Here is a 15189-nt window from a genome sequence, read left to right on the forward strand (position 1 = left end):
TGATGTTCAAGTGATCTCTGAGGAAAATGCTCAAATCATTGTCAGGTACAGCTGATTTCTAAAGCCTGTAAAGAAAACTAGCTTATGTTAATTATTGTATCTTTTATGATAGTAAAGATCATTCCAAGATTTATGATCACTTCAGTGAGCTCACAAACAGATGATTGGACATGCTCGTACGTCTAGGGCGTAACTCTACTCAAGATGTCTTGGGTCACCGGAGGACTTTTGGTTACATCTGTACCATAAATGTCTTACATCATTCAACGTCTGACTTTGTTACCTTACAACCGAGTGTAGCATTGAGGTAAACATCATGTTCCTATAGGAGATTTTGGTGCTTTTGGTCTACTGTGGATTCTGACAAGCAATCAATTTTTGGTATCCTTCTTTCTAAAATGTGAATAAATGTATAATAATTTACTGCTGTGATATACAATATCTTTTCCCTGAAAGTCTACTAATAATAATATTAGTAATAATAATGCCTGGTGACTCTTGATATTCAGACCACCTATTCCTGATCTCTCTTTCCCTTCATCTAGATCGAGTACACACTAGACCAGATAGAAGGTAAGAAATCGCCAACATCCTTTCAAACTCATTGTTTGAGTCTGCTGCTCAGTACCAGGATAGAGTTTTGTAAAAGGTTTTGTTTAAAGTGCATGTGTGTGCAGGCCTGCATCCAATTTAGACAAACTGAAACAGTGGTGTACTAGCAGAGTGTACACCGCTTGCACATCTCAGGCTGTGTGCCACATTAGTGCTAAAGATGGCTGCCATCAGTGCAGCAACTGCTACTGTACACCTGATGTACACCAGCATGCACCTACTCCCAGCCCACCTGCACATAAATCCATCCAGAACGAATGCATTCTGGGCGAAAGAGCAGCCACTGTACTTTAGAGGAGTACAGTCAGAGTCATCATAAGGATTTTTGAGGACTTGAACAAGACATATTTTGGGGCCCCTTACTCACAATAATTTTGCATTTTTAATGCCCATTTTCTACAATTTTAAGATTGCGTAATGTCAACCAATATTGAATTATATGTTTACATTTCTGAAATGTAGTCACAGAAAAACAACTGAAATATGTGTTGCCCTGGGCCCCAATAATGGATGAGAGAGAGAGAGCGAGAGAGAGAAAGAGAGAGAGAGAGAGAGCGGCTGCAATTGAGAAATAGACAGACATGGGCCAGACAGAAAGAGAGACTGCTTAGTGATGGCAGAGTGTGTTTTCTAATACCACATTATTAGTGAACGGGTACCAACATATTCAAGGGAAACTAATCAATATACCAATCCCCTTGTGTCCATTAAAAATTGAGGGGTAGGCTTAGACGACAGAGAGAGCCCAGTCTAGAGAGAGAGAGAGAGAGAGCGAGAGAGAGAGAGAGACTGGGTGGGGGGTGGTAGACTGTTGAACCAACAGACTTAAGTTCTAATCCAAGAAAACACAACACATCAACTTGTGTTATCCTGGGAAAATCATTTAACATCCCTGTCCCTCAGCTGCAGTAGCTTCACAAACTGGAAAAACTAGTAAGGTACAGGTTAAGAAGTGGTTTAACAACTGCCCATTTACATAAGGTACTGTACTTTTCTTTCATTTATTGATCTGCGATGGTACTTCTCCAAAACGTTAACATCTTGCAGCATCTGTACATTTCTTGCAGAATGTAAGGGTCATCCTTCAGACACACAACCTAATGCATCTCCTGGACATATGGAGACAAGCCAAACTCTCTTGTGGGCACCAATTTCAGCCACTTTCACCAAACTAGCCCAGGACGGTAGTAACTTTAAGTGATTACAGAGGTAGGGAGCCTGACTGGGGCACTTCTTTGTGAGAAGAGCTTGGTGTTAGCCAAGTTTTTTGTGAGCAGGTGTTCATGGTGATGAAAGGAGTACCCAGAAGATATCACCAAGCTTGTGAAGAGCAATCCTGAGTCTCCTTAGAAGAGTTCCCTTAACCATATCCTCCTTCTTACATCATTTATCATCCACCCATACTTTCATCCTTCCAACTAGTCGGTCATCCATCCCTTCATCTTTCCAGCCACCCATCCATCTACCCACAAATCTGACCTATCCATCTGTCTGCCCATTTACCCACCCTTTCATTTAAACATCAATCCGTTCACCAATTCATCCACCAGTATATCCACTTATCCATCCATACTTTCACTCACCCATACTTTTATTCTTCCTTCTTCCATCCTTTTACCCATCAGTCCAGTATATGATAGTCCAGCATATGATCCTTTTGACCCTTTTAATCATTGATCCTTTCATTCTTCCACCCATCATTTAAACTTTTTCTTCTTTTCATGCTTCTATCTTTTCATCCTGTCACTGTTCGCCTATCTGTTCTTTCAACACTCCTTTCATTCATTATTTCACCCTTTCTTCATTTTACACTTCCATCCTACCTTTCACCTTGTCTTTCTTCTTCCCTTTCACCCTTCCTTCTTCCTGCAACTCAATTTTGTCATTCCAATTCATTCTTCATTTTTCTCTCAGCGTTGCATATTTTTCTTACCTTTCTCGCTCATGCTGACTTTTTCTTTGTCCCCCTCAATCGTTTTCCTCCAAGTTTCAGCATTTCTCTTTCTCAGTATCCTTCACTGTACATGTCAGCCCACATCCCTTGTCATGGTATACCTAAAAAGTGTTATTTATGAGTACTTTGTCCGCAGAATTGCAGGCAGACGAATTTGATAAACAACTAATTAAAGTTTAATGGGACCCAGTTTACCGCCCTCCAGGCCGAGTTGCAGACCCTGCTTACACTGCTGGAGTGGGGGTTAACAACACCACTGACTGTGATGCAAAAGATCATGTCAAAGATATGGACACGTCTCTTCACCAAATTCTTTTTTATGAAGGCAGGGAACAGTATGTGGATTTACTTTGAGGGACATGAATATCATCTACTCATGCATCTAATCACCCCCCCATGTTCTAGTTGTGAACCTTACTGTACAGCATCTCAAAAAGGCTTTTAGTGTGAGTTAGAAACATGACTAACTCCCAGTGACGCCATTGACAAGCATTGATTTTCAGTAGGTGTTCATTAGAAAGTTGACTGGTAAATGGCCATGATATGGGACTCCTCTAATGCTAACATGAGAGGGTCTTAAATTACAGGGGCTGCGAGCCACAATGGGCGATGATCATGGAATAATCAGATTGATGCAGGTTAAAATTCTTCTGACTTGCTCTGTTCCCATACAGCCTTAATCGATGAAGGAATTTGCTGACTCTTGGTCTTTACCCCTTCGCAGAGTTCAAGGAAGCCTTCATGTTGTTTGACCGGACGCCCACAGGCCAGATGAAGATCACCTATGGCCAATGTGGTGATGTTATGCGTGCCTTAGGACAGAATCCAACAAATGCTGAGGTCTTGAAGGTGCTGGGAAGACCCAAACCAGAAGGTAACTACTGAGACAATCTCCATCCCTTCACTTCATTGGTGCTTTAAAGGCTTCTCCACATGTCGGAAAATAGGCTCAGTGAGCTAACACTAGTGATCTGCAGGTCATGAGTTATAATCTTACAAGGTCACCCTACGCCTTCCTTCCTTCTCTGGCAGGAAAATTAAGAACCCTTAGAAAAGGCAGAAGTTGCAATGCAAAGCATTATACAAAACGGTTTCTGTGTATTATTTTTGTTATTTCATTAGAGCAATGGGAGTTCCTCTTGTGAGAGTTCTACAGAACAGCAGTGCTCTTTGGTTCTTGAAGGTCAATCTAGATCTCTGACCCTTAGTATCTTGTTTCAGACTATAACACACCTATCACCGAGTCCCAAACCATTTCCATGCACCACAGGTAGCAGCACAACACCTACCCTTTTACTCTTTTGTTTGTTGCACTCATTGCTGCTCACAGGAAAGAAACAATGCAGCCAAAACATTTTGATGACCTTGTGTGATCGACCCACCATGATCAAGTATGCCATCTTAATCAGGGGAGGTTCCCAATTTCCTCCCAGCCCGAATGAAAGAGACAAATGACTAGACCTTCACAGCTTCCGTCACTTCCTTCCTCAAAAGTCAGGTAGGAGATAATGTTAGTACACAACATTTGACAGTTGACTTTACACACGATAGTCCGCGAGTCAAAGCTTTCTTATTCCAGTGATATTTTGTAAGGCATTCCAGAACAATTTGTGCAACTTTCTGTATGCCAGACTTTGCTTCTACTGGTCTTGTATTGAGGAATGCCGTGTTTTACCAAATGGGTTAGGCCTCTGAGATGGGAGGTCGAGTGTTTGCTCAAAGATCACAAACTGCATCTTGAGGAACTTTCAGTTGGTCTCAAAAGTCCAGAGTCCGAAGCCAAGTCTCTGGGTGTTGGACCTAGGTTGGAAATGGCCCTGGAAACGAATATGAGCAAATATAATCTACCTTGTTTAGGTATCAGGTAACTTTCAAGAATTATATTAAAATGTCAGGGGAAGAAATTAATATGTTTTAACACAACTCAATGGTATGATACCTACCTGGGAATTTCCTGCCGAAGGAGCGCACACCTATAAGCTAAAGTTTCCATTAAATGATCCATTCTTGTCTTTAGTTTTAGTTATGCCTCCAGAAGTGCTACTGTCAAACCCACTGTGGCACAGCTTTGGCACACCTGGGCAGTCCTCAAGAATGATGTTGTGTCTTTGCACACTGATCGTAGTGCAGCAGCCAGCAGTCCACTTAAGATCTGCACCTTAAAGGTAAACGCTAAATAACGAGGAATTATTCATTTTGAAAGACCACTCCTTAAGCATCATAGTTTAGCCATTTCCTAATATTGAGTGCCGACAATAACTCTATATGATGTTATGACTCACTGGACCACTACAGAACCTTCGAGCTGTGTCAGAATTTTGAACTGTACCAGTAAAAAGTAGGAAATCACAGCAGAACTATTTAAAACTAGCAGACTCAAACATTTAGAGAAATCTCAGTATGTCAGTACGGAGCAAAAGAAACCCGCACAAGCTTTCACTCACGTTGTTCAGTGTGGGCCCCAGTGCAAAGGCACTAGGGCAGTATTTGCCCAGAGTACCTGGCAGATCATCCAGATAACCACTGACTGCATACATCATTTTCACTCTGGAGTTAATGTGTGTCAGTTTCTCACATGGGGATATCTTGAAAATATCTCATGGACCTTACCTCGTGGGCTAACATTGGATACCCTACTCCAGAAGATGTTATGTTGAAGATACGAGTTGCAGCATCATCAGTAAGATTACGAAAGTCCCATCTAAGTCCTGTTTACTTTAAAACCAGTTGTAGATATCTCGACCCTCTGTCTGATTGGCAGATTAAGCTCCTGACTCGACGAAACATGAGTGACAGTCAGAACAGAAAAGACAGGAAAGACACTGGAACTTACAAGAGGGCGGACACAGCACCAATTCCCATACTGTCTGGATGTGGTAGAGTATGCGGTGTCCACCATAAACGGATCTTACCTTGAGGACTAACTGCAAACTTCTTCCCTAACAACTACTGGCCCCACTGCCTAGAGCAAACTTCCTCATCATCTATGAGTGTAACCGTATACCTTGTTGCTCACTATGGAATTGTTTTCTGTGCAGAGCACGTCGACCTTCCACTCCCATAATAAAGATACTGCGGTGTGTGCACATTGACTGTCCACTCCCCTGATAAAGACACTGCAGAGTGTGCATGATATGGCTCGCCTTCAAAAATGAATTATTTTTATCCTCAAAGTATTTCTAATGGCTTAAAATCCTGGGTAAATCTGTACCACTTCAGAATATTTGTGGAGTCTAAGCACATGGGGCAAAGCGCTAGAAACAGGCGTCCTAGTTAGGGAGCCAGAGCTGCCATTAGGCAGGAGAGATGCCATGTTGAAGGTTGCATTTGCCATTAAGTAGCTCCTGCTTAAAAGCATCCCTGAACATAAGCACATGTCATTGTAGGGACTGACAGTGCATATGGCATAGTCTGGAAGCACACTCAGGGTCGGAAAAACAATGTAAGAGAATGGTATGTGGTTGCATTACATGCAGTTCTCTGACAGATTTGTGCTTACCATTTCTAGACATTTCAAAATTAATGCAATATTAACTATGAGGCTTCTTTTTTCTCACCTGACTTTCATCTGTTGTTTCCCTTTCTCCATACCCGTTTTTCTCTATTTCTCCAAACTCTCCCTATGTTACTACTCTTCCACCCTTTCTCTTTCCCTTGTGTCTTTCGCACTCATTCTTAACATTGTTGCCCTTCTGTATCTCTGTACCTCTTCTTGTGCCTCACATTCCTTCCTACTTTCTTTCATGTTCTTTCCTCCATCTCTTTAATACAATCTTTATCAATTTTCTCCTTTCTGCTCTTTCAAATTCTGCCATTTTATCCTCTTCCTTCAAACTTTTCTCCTTTCTGTCTTGCTCTTCCCTTGTGATTCTTTGTGTCTACTATTACGATATGGCAAATCTTTTTTTCCCATCATCTTTAATTTGTTCCTGCATTTTGTTTCCATTTTCTTGTTTCTCCTTTCGCCTCCTTTTATCTTTGTTCCTTTTATCCAACTTTTTGTTTTGTCTCTTTTCTCTCATCCTTTTTTCTTTCCTAATTCTTTTCCACCCACATCTTCTCATCGTATGACCTGGTCACTTCCTTGATTTCACCCTCGTGTTTTACCACCTGCCACCTTTCCTACCTTGTGTTTCTCCTTCCTTTTTTCCTTCCTACCTTTCCCTTTCTGATGATGTATATGACGGCTGAAGACCTGAACTCCAAGTTGCTGGATTTTGAAACCTTCCTCCCTATGCTTCAACATATCTCTAAGTCCAAGGACCAGGGAACCTTTGAGGACTTTGTGGAAGGGTTGCGTGTGTTTGATAAGGAGAGCAATGGCACAGTTATGGGAGCCGAGCTTCGTCACGTACTTGCTACATTAGGTGAGCCACTGATTTTAACAACCTAAAAGCTTGTGGAACAAACCAGGGGGAGCCCTTTGATATTTCATGCAATAGAAACATTGTTCATTAATCAAATGTTAATATTTACAACATCATCGAAGTGTATCAAGTCCTTGACAATCCAGGCCTATACAATCCAGGACCTAAAGCAACTTGCATATTGAATATGGAAATTATTTTGAAATTTGTCTCTTAACTTAAAATGTTATGTTTGAAATCTAAAAGTGATATAGGTCTGTGATATTTTGGGGAGATTGGGAATTTTAAAAAGGGCTTCCAACCAACCCACGTAAATTGCCTAGAATTAAAGGCTACAACTATGTCTAAATCGTGAGCATCACTTCGGTCATAGACCATATATTTAGTGGTTTCAGATTCTTCTTTTCCCAATCAAAAAGACCTACAATAAAAACCTAGATACGGTGTAGTGGATGCTACAGGTTGAGAAAGACTGATCTACTATGCAATTCATCCTTTGAGACTTACATGCCATCGATATTGGTACTGCACAACATAGGCATGATTTTAGTTAAAAAACTAAACTTTCAGAAGACCCTAAATTGTCCCACCAATATAATGTGTGATTAAAAATGTATATGGAGGCGGAATATGGTGGCTGAATTCTGTCACAACTTTTCCTTTGCCACTAGAAAATATTACTGTTATATGCGAGCAGAGTTACCATCCCAGCAGTGGCTCCTATTCCATCAGAATGCCCTTAATCCTTGTTTGTAGGTTGCCAACTGTGGCTTTTGTGATAAACTGTTCTACTGTTTAATCTTCTAGGGGAGAAGATGACAGAAAATGAGGTGGAGCAGCTGTTGGGCAGCCAGGAAGATGCCAATGGATGTATCAACTATGAAGGTATTTAAATCTAGATTCCCGTTCCAATCCAGGGGAGCTTTGTCCCACGTGTTGGATGTCGCTGGTGGCAATATCAATTGCACTGCCAAAGATAACCATGTTCTATCTTGTGGAGGATGTCTTTTAGCAACCACCTTTGACTGTTGTTGCCCAATGCTTCTCAATGGGTGCTACTTAGCTCTACCCGAGAAGCAGCACTGTTGTGGTGGAAAACTCGTTTTCAATATTTTTATAAAATACATATCTTTACCATTCTTTCAACTTTCTTTCAAGCTGATTATATGTAATCTGGTGCAAAGGATTTGTGGATTACTTAATTACAAGACATTTTCCAAGCGGACAATTTTTGATGTTTTTAGTAGTCAGTTTCCTGGTTTTGACCTGGATTTATGGCTCACGTTATTTATAATCTAGGTTACAAGAAATTATTTGTTCCAGTAGATAGATTCATAGGGTTTTTTTTAACCATCGTAATGATGTGGTCATGTGCTATATAATTACCCAGGCAAGTTCAATATATTAGAGGCTTTTGGCTAGGTGTAGTATTAGTAATCATACAAATCATTGTAAAATATATGTCAATGCGAAGCACAATATTCTTCCCATGGTCTAAAAATATGGAGGTCCCATCAAGTTCGATTTCATAAAGGTCCGTTCAGCGTATTACAATTGCTCTTTCATTGTATCAATTCATGCACTGTATTAATACTTTTTTAATATAAAACTGCTTATCACAGTGTTTGTCGCTAAATGCTGTTAATAACAGGTTTTACCATAAGCTAATATAATGCACTCAATTCATCAACCTTGGAAGGTTGGAATGCTGAGTTGGCCTAGCGGGCATTCCTCCTCATGACCTCTAGGTAACCAAAGTTATCAGTGATGAGTATTTATGTCACATTAGCCATCTTGCAGACTTGCCAACTTCCTGTCTTTATTCTTAAATATGCTCCACGCTTTTCTAAAATTAAACATTGATATTTAGGCGCTTAGTAAACTGCCTCGTTGTAGTAACTGAGTACAGTTATGGTAGAGTTTAACAACAAGGCACTCACGTTTTGGGATTATTGACTAGTTTTCCTAGAATAATTTAATATAGATATAGTATGGCAAAACCAAGATCAGACTCATCCTGTCTTAACAAACACGAAGTACTCTGTCATAAATCTTCAAAAATCCAGTCCCATCATAAAAATCTTGGTAAACTGTACAGTGAGCGTTAATGGAGAGGCCTGATCATAGCCGCAAATTTACTCAAATACAAAGTAATTACACTCCCTCTTAGCCACTATGACGTCAAAGAGTTTTGACCCCCTGACTTAACTCCTCTTTAGTCCAGCCTCCAATTTACTGCTGAGGAGCTAAAACAAGGCAGAAAACTGCACAGCATTCTTTCCCCTCTAAGACAGACCTGGGGTGTGCAAACGTCAAGCCAGAGTTAGCAGTTGCTACCCCTGGCTCCCTCTAATTAATGCGTAGCGCTCCAAATGGCACAATACATTGATGTGGAATGATAGATTATAAATTGAGATTAGAACTGCTTTAGTGAAGTAATATCTTAAGAAGGTATGAGTGATTATATTGACTATTAGAGGATGGTAATGACATATGCTTTTTTTCTAGTCTGTATAATATTTATTTTGTGGATCCGCCTAGCTGATATCATTGTCCTTTTTTTCTTTCTGATCAGCGTTCGTCAAGCATATCATGTCTGGATGAAGCAGCAACACACGCCCTACAGAGTAAGCATGCTACACTTTTGAATTTGTAACGGAATGCCCGGTGTAGAAAGTTCAAATGACGGTAGTAGGACATTATGTTAGATTTCAAATAGATGAGTCAAAGGTCAACACTGGTGAGACGTTTCTGAGTTTTGAACACCAGCTCCTGTGGAGTACCACTCTCTCTGTGCTTTGATGCTACCTGTGAAAGTCAGTCGGGTGTCAGGACCGATCAGAACATGTATTCCTTAATTCTGTCTATGTTTCACAGACGGGCTTCAACAATGAAACTCAAACATGTCCTAGAAAACCTAGAAGTGTCACTGGTGCTGTTCCTCAAGTTGATGGTTGGCTCAAAGCCTTCTAACAGTGTTACAGAACCTACTCAATTTAGTACAGTGGTTCAAACCCAACCCGAACACTATTGCTGTTAGTTTTTGCTCACCTGAATCTTCCGGTTTTAAGTGATTTAAAAACTCCTTAAGAAAACCAACTTTAAATTGTAGTTGTTTGCCTCCAGTGAGAGGAGATAGGCTATGATGGAATTAAGCAAAGTCATACCCTCTTAACAGCCAAACCAGGGTGTGTGGTACTCTTCTGGGCGCTGTGGAGAAATGCAGACTGTAGCAGTAAACTAACAGAAGCCCTCCACTCCAACCCAGCCTCACTACCCAACAATGAAATGCCAACTAACATCACCAAAATGCTGATTGGAGATTCAAAACCCATTGTAGCCGATGAGTTGTCATAGTCTTATCTAAAGAATACCAATCTGGAGATGGGAAGGACATATGGTTAGTGAAGAAGTAAATGGATTAGACTTCAGCAGGGGCAGGGTCATGATGCAGTCACAGGTTTGGGTGCAGTTTAGTGCATCCAGTAGAGTCCACCAGCATTACTGTTGTGAGATGCTGTATGAGTAGATGTGTAGACAGAGAAAAGTGCCCTGGGCCTGTCATGGCTTTATTAATGCCAGAAATAAGCAGGTTTCTGGTACACCTTTGGCATGCCAAAGTCAAACTCATGACACATTCCTGACATGCCCCCTGCAGCTTGTGGAGATTTTCCAAACATTGCACCCTTTAAAGGTCACTGGACCAGTGACGATGGCGGCCATCTGGCCTGGAAGAATGTCTGGTGCACAGGAGAATAGGAGACATGGGGAGAGCCCAGTTTCAGGATGCATGGGTGGTGTTGTCTAGCCCCTGGAAAGAGTCAGGATCACTGGCTCTTTCCTGTAGGCACTTTCATTCTTTCAGTGTGCGCACCTGAGAACATATCTGCCAATGTTCAAGTGGCCTGTGCTGTTAGCAGGATGCCAGCCAGCCTAAGATGGAGTGGTGCAGACTACCTTAGTAACAAGGTTGACAAGTGAGAAAATGTTACACTCAGTTCCATGCCAGCTCCGAAGTCCTGAAACTTGTTCCACATAGGCACCTTGGAGACTACAGACCACTTGCCTTGGTATCGCTAGCAATTTGTGCTCTGGCACCCCATGTGAAGCTCCACCCTAGCAAGAATGTAATCGGGCCCTAATGGTCCCACCCAATGTCAGACGTAATGTATAAGCAATGTAAATCTTGAGTGCCTGTCCTCTATCTCTTCTTTCACCCCTTGCTTTCATGCTCCTTTCTTTATTCCTTTCCTCCTTGACTATTAAGACAGGTAGGGAATGCACAGAATTATAAAGGCAAAAGCGAGTGGCTGAAAAGATGCAAACCTTGTTACAGAATTACTAATGTGTTCTTGTTTAAAAAATGTAATAAAACATGTTGAAATAAAAAATAAAAAAAGCAATTTGTGCTCCGGCAGGAAAAATGGTATTTGTATTGGAAATGTGCCTATGCTAAGACAAAGAGGAGCTATGCACTACTTTGTGTCAAGGGGGCATTCCATGAGTGCTACATGGGCGTTCTCATGCAACCACCCATGTGTTTGACTCAAATCAAACAAAACAAGATGATGGAGAACGTGCTGAAACTTTTCAAATACTCACCCCCAGTCATAGATCTGGGTTAAATCCATTGTTCTTTTGCTCACCATGACAACAACCCCCCCAGTTTGGACCCAGCCATATGCAAATCATTCTTAACCCTGCTCCTCATAGGAACAGTCCAGCCCAAACTGCCAGGCCAGATTCAGCACTCCGTCCATCATCTTGTTGAGTTTGCTATGTTTGACTAAAAACCTAATCTACTTACATTGATAGACATGGATTTGCACCAAGAGCATACTCCTCCTTAAGGCAGGCGTAAAGTTTGGGAAAAGTTTTCTTTTCTCAAATCTTTTCAAACTTTGCATGTGCACAGCACACTACAAAGCACACCTCAAAGTCGGAAATTAATAAAGCATAGTTGGTGTACTAGACTAGAACAACTAGTAACAGTTGTTGTACGAGAAGAAGCCCCTTCCACTACAAAACCTTTGCTACAGAAGATGCACACCCTTGCCCTGTGTTGCAGGGGTGAGTGTGTTGGCGTATGGCAGACAAAAGTACACCAGTGCTGGGGAAGAGAAAAACAGCGCCATATCATTCTTTTTATCCACCATTTGACGCAATGTAGCAACAAACGTTTCTTAGAAAATCAGCCCCTTAGAGTGCAAGGACCCTAAGATATTGAACTTATCATGTGTTAGTGATTCTCCTGGTGTGAGGCCAGAAACAGCAGTGATATGCTTATAAACACTTTAAACCTTTTACAGTGTCTCCCCCAAATGTTTATTTGGTTAATTAGCCAAACTAACCCTAAATAATAGATACCAGACGAATACCATAAAAGAGCTTTACATTGAGAGCATTCCATATCAGTTTCACTTAGATGCCACGTGGTGGTGAAACAAATCGTTTTTTATGGGGAGCCGTTACTCCCAGAATCCGTTTGTGATATTTCAAGAACAGTTAAACTGCAGTCACATGTTGGACTAACATAGAGTCTTTAACATCAATCTGTCCTTGCTATGGATACATATCGTCTTTATAATAAGGGTTATCCAATCCTGCCATGGAGCCAGTGTGATGACAACATTAGTCTAGCCTATCACTACTCTTTCTGACCACACTCCTAAGAGGCATCCTTCATTCCTCTTTCATGCACACTTCATACCTAATGCTGTCTCTAATGGTGACTCAACAGCCTCAGGTACTGTAACCCTCCGAGTGTCTAAGTCACACACACACACACACGCACGCAAACACACCACACACACACACACACACACACAATGAACTCACATGTGCGTGCACACACACTCACACATGCAAACGTATCTAGTGTGTTGAGTCATTCTCTCAAGAATGCAAGGCAGAGTTGGGTTGCAACAATGTCCTTCTGAAAGCTGCCCTGGCCATGGTTCTTCCATTCTATAAAGAGAAAGGTCCAAGGCTAGCTCTACCCAAGGAGCCAGGGGGACGTGTCAGATGGACCTCCGATAGCACTGGATTCACATCAGCACCTCGATGAAGAAGCCTGCCATCTGTCTTGTAGAGGAAAGTGCCTTTGCCAAGGGATTGGTGCATGCCAGGTGGTGTAGCCTGCAGGGGGTGGTACAGTGCAGTGCAGTTACTGGTTTCCGCAGACTGCTGCTGGGCCTGCTAAATAGAATGCTTCCTTAGTATCACAACTACGTAGACTATTCTCCTCAGATGTGATACCCAGTCACATCAAGCCCTATCACACACAGACTGGACCACCAATGCACGCAAGTATTTTCTAACATATGCTAGTGCATTCCATTGATTACTCATTTCTTGAAGCCAGGTTTGTGCTGAATGAATGCCCCCAAAAAACATACAAATATTCCATCATATTCTAAAATTCTAATGCCTTCAGGTTCATGCTCAACGTTACACAACACCAGCTAGACTGCTATCTTTTGCCAGGCTTTCATTACAGCATTTACTCTCAAGGTGCAGTCGAACTTGGCTACCACAAGCCATCTCCGAGTCTCAGGATCCTGGAATGGCAGTGATTTTACCTCTGCACCCTTCATTTGTATAATATGTTTTTCACAGTACGGACCTGAGCAGGGGCATAAACTAGGCCCTTGAGGCGCAGGGGGTGGGGCCCAAACCATTCAAAGGGGCTTATTCCACTCAAGGCCAGTAAATATCTGTGAGGTATTCCAGACTCAGGGATCTCTCTTCACATTCTGCAGGAGGATGGATGATGGGCCATCATTTTGCGTTATGCCGTTGGACCTGAGAACCCAGCAAAAGCTGTTTTGGTGACTGAGTTACATACTACAATTGTCTCCAGTGCAGCGAAAGGTGGTGGGGAACATATTTCATTTGTTTTAGTAAGTGAACACAGCGCTTTGCAAGGAACTATAGTTGGTCACTCAGTACAATTTAATTTTAACAAATACAATTGACAGTGTGTCCAGGGGAAGTCTTCGCTATATTGGTGGGGTAGGAGTGCGTCCTAGAAGGTTAATTTCACTTAAGCACATTAGTTATCTTTTGATTGGAATATCAGATTCCTAATTTCATAGCTATGGTGAACATTTATTTTTCAGATAAATGTGGATTTCCTGAACAAATACACACTTTCCGCCTGCCAAATTGGTATTTTGCAGAAAGGGGCCTTGTGAAGCAGCTTGCATCTGTCTGGCGTCCCAGACGTAACACACCCTATCATTGTGACTGAAGAGTACAAGTGGTGAGGCAATCCACATTCTTTCATCCAGGATCCCATTGGCTTCTATCTGTACAAGGACTGACGTTTGCCCTGAGCTTCCATTGTCTAATGTATTGTTAATTTATTTTTTCTTTGGCGTTTCACCTAATAAATTTCACAATAAAAGCTGCGTTAATTGCTTCTTTTCAAGAATTTACCGAAAGAGCTCGTGGCAACAGACGTGGGCCTTTTTAACTACACATGTTAAGTGTTCACACGCTAAGCTAGCTAGCACGAGTTCAAACTTTGAACTAGACACACTCCCAAGCAAGGCACGTGTTAACAGCCCAATGAGGAACGTTCAAGATTTGTGATCCATCATCCCTAATATTAATAAGAAGGAATTAGGGAAGAACTGAAATGTTATCAGAAATGATGTCTCCAGAGTACAGACGCTGTAATCTGGGGTGTCCAAATCTTAATTGACGATTGGCTTTTCCATGTTTTGCCATGGGAATTTATGGCCCGCCATCATCAAAGTTTCTTAAATTTAAACTACTTTATTTAATCCAGTGTATAAAGTGAAACAAATATAACATAATTTAATAAGAATGAATCACCAATTAACATGCTGTATTAAAAACCTAAGAAACAACCATTAAAGTCTTTGTAATTTTATGAGGAAGGAAGGGAAAGAAGAAAGGGGAACATGGGAAAAAAACAAAATAAAAGGAGAATAGGGAACATCACATATTATATCATAAAAATAATGGCAAAGAATAACACCATTTTCGTCTACAATTTACCCTGTCAAACTAAACAGTAACTCTATACAAAAAGCAAATAAAATAACACTTGAATATAAAAGAAGGACAGAGAGAAAATAATCAAGGCGGATAAAAGTTTTCAGACAATGTGGGTACAGTGCTGAAAATATCACTCAACTTGTTTAAGAAATGCAGTAAGAGGTAACAATAAAAGTTGCACATTATGAGAAGATTATGAGAAGATAAACATTGCATAGTATACATAGG

General features: G+C 41.2%; 1 protein-coding gene across 1 annotated transcript; it reads left to right on the plus strand.

The window, feature by feature from the left end:
* The first annotated feature begins 538 nt into the window (after positions 1 to 538).
* LOC146871947 (myosin light chain 4) lies at positions 539 to 14337 on the plus strand. The gene is made up of 6 exons (XM_085599801.1): positions 539 to 573; positions 3291 to 3440; positions 6760 to 6933; positions 7741 to 7818; positions 9509 to 9560; positions 14055 to 14337. Exons 2-5 carry the CDS (start codon positions 3308 to 3310, stop codon positions 9535 to 9537), a joined length of 414 nt encoding a protein of 137 aa, XP_085455927.1. The 5' UTR covers positions 539 to 573; positions 3291 to 3307; the 3' UTR covers positions 9538 to 9560; positions 14055 to 14337.
* Positions 14338 to 15189: the final 852 nt, after the last annotated feature.

This window comes from Triturus cristatus, chromosome 1_1 (assembly GCF_964204655.1).
Source record: "Triturus cristatus chromosome 1_1, aTriCri1.1, whole genome shotgun sequence".
Taxonomy (NCBI): Eukaryota; Metazoa; Chordata; class Amphibia; order Caudata; family Salamandridae; genus Triturus; species Triturus cristatus.

Coding starts and splice junctions, on each gene's coding strand:
- LOC146871947 (XM_085599801.1), top strand. CDS start 3,308: ATGTTGTTTGACCGGACGCCCACAGGCCAGATGAAGATCACCTATGGC. Junction 3,441..6,759: donor GGGAAGACCCAAACCAGAAG/GTAACTACTGAG, acceptor TGACGGCTGAAG/ACCTGAACTCCAAGTTGCTG. Junction 7,819..9,508: donor TGGATGTATCAACTATGAAG/GTATTTAAATCT, acceptor CTTTCTGATCAG/CGTTCGTCAAGCATATCATG.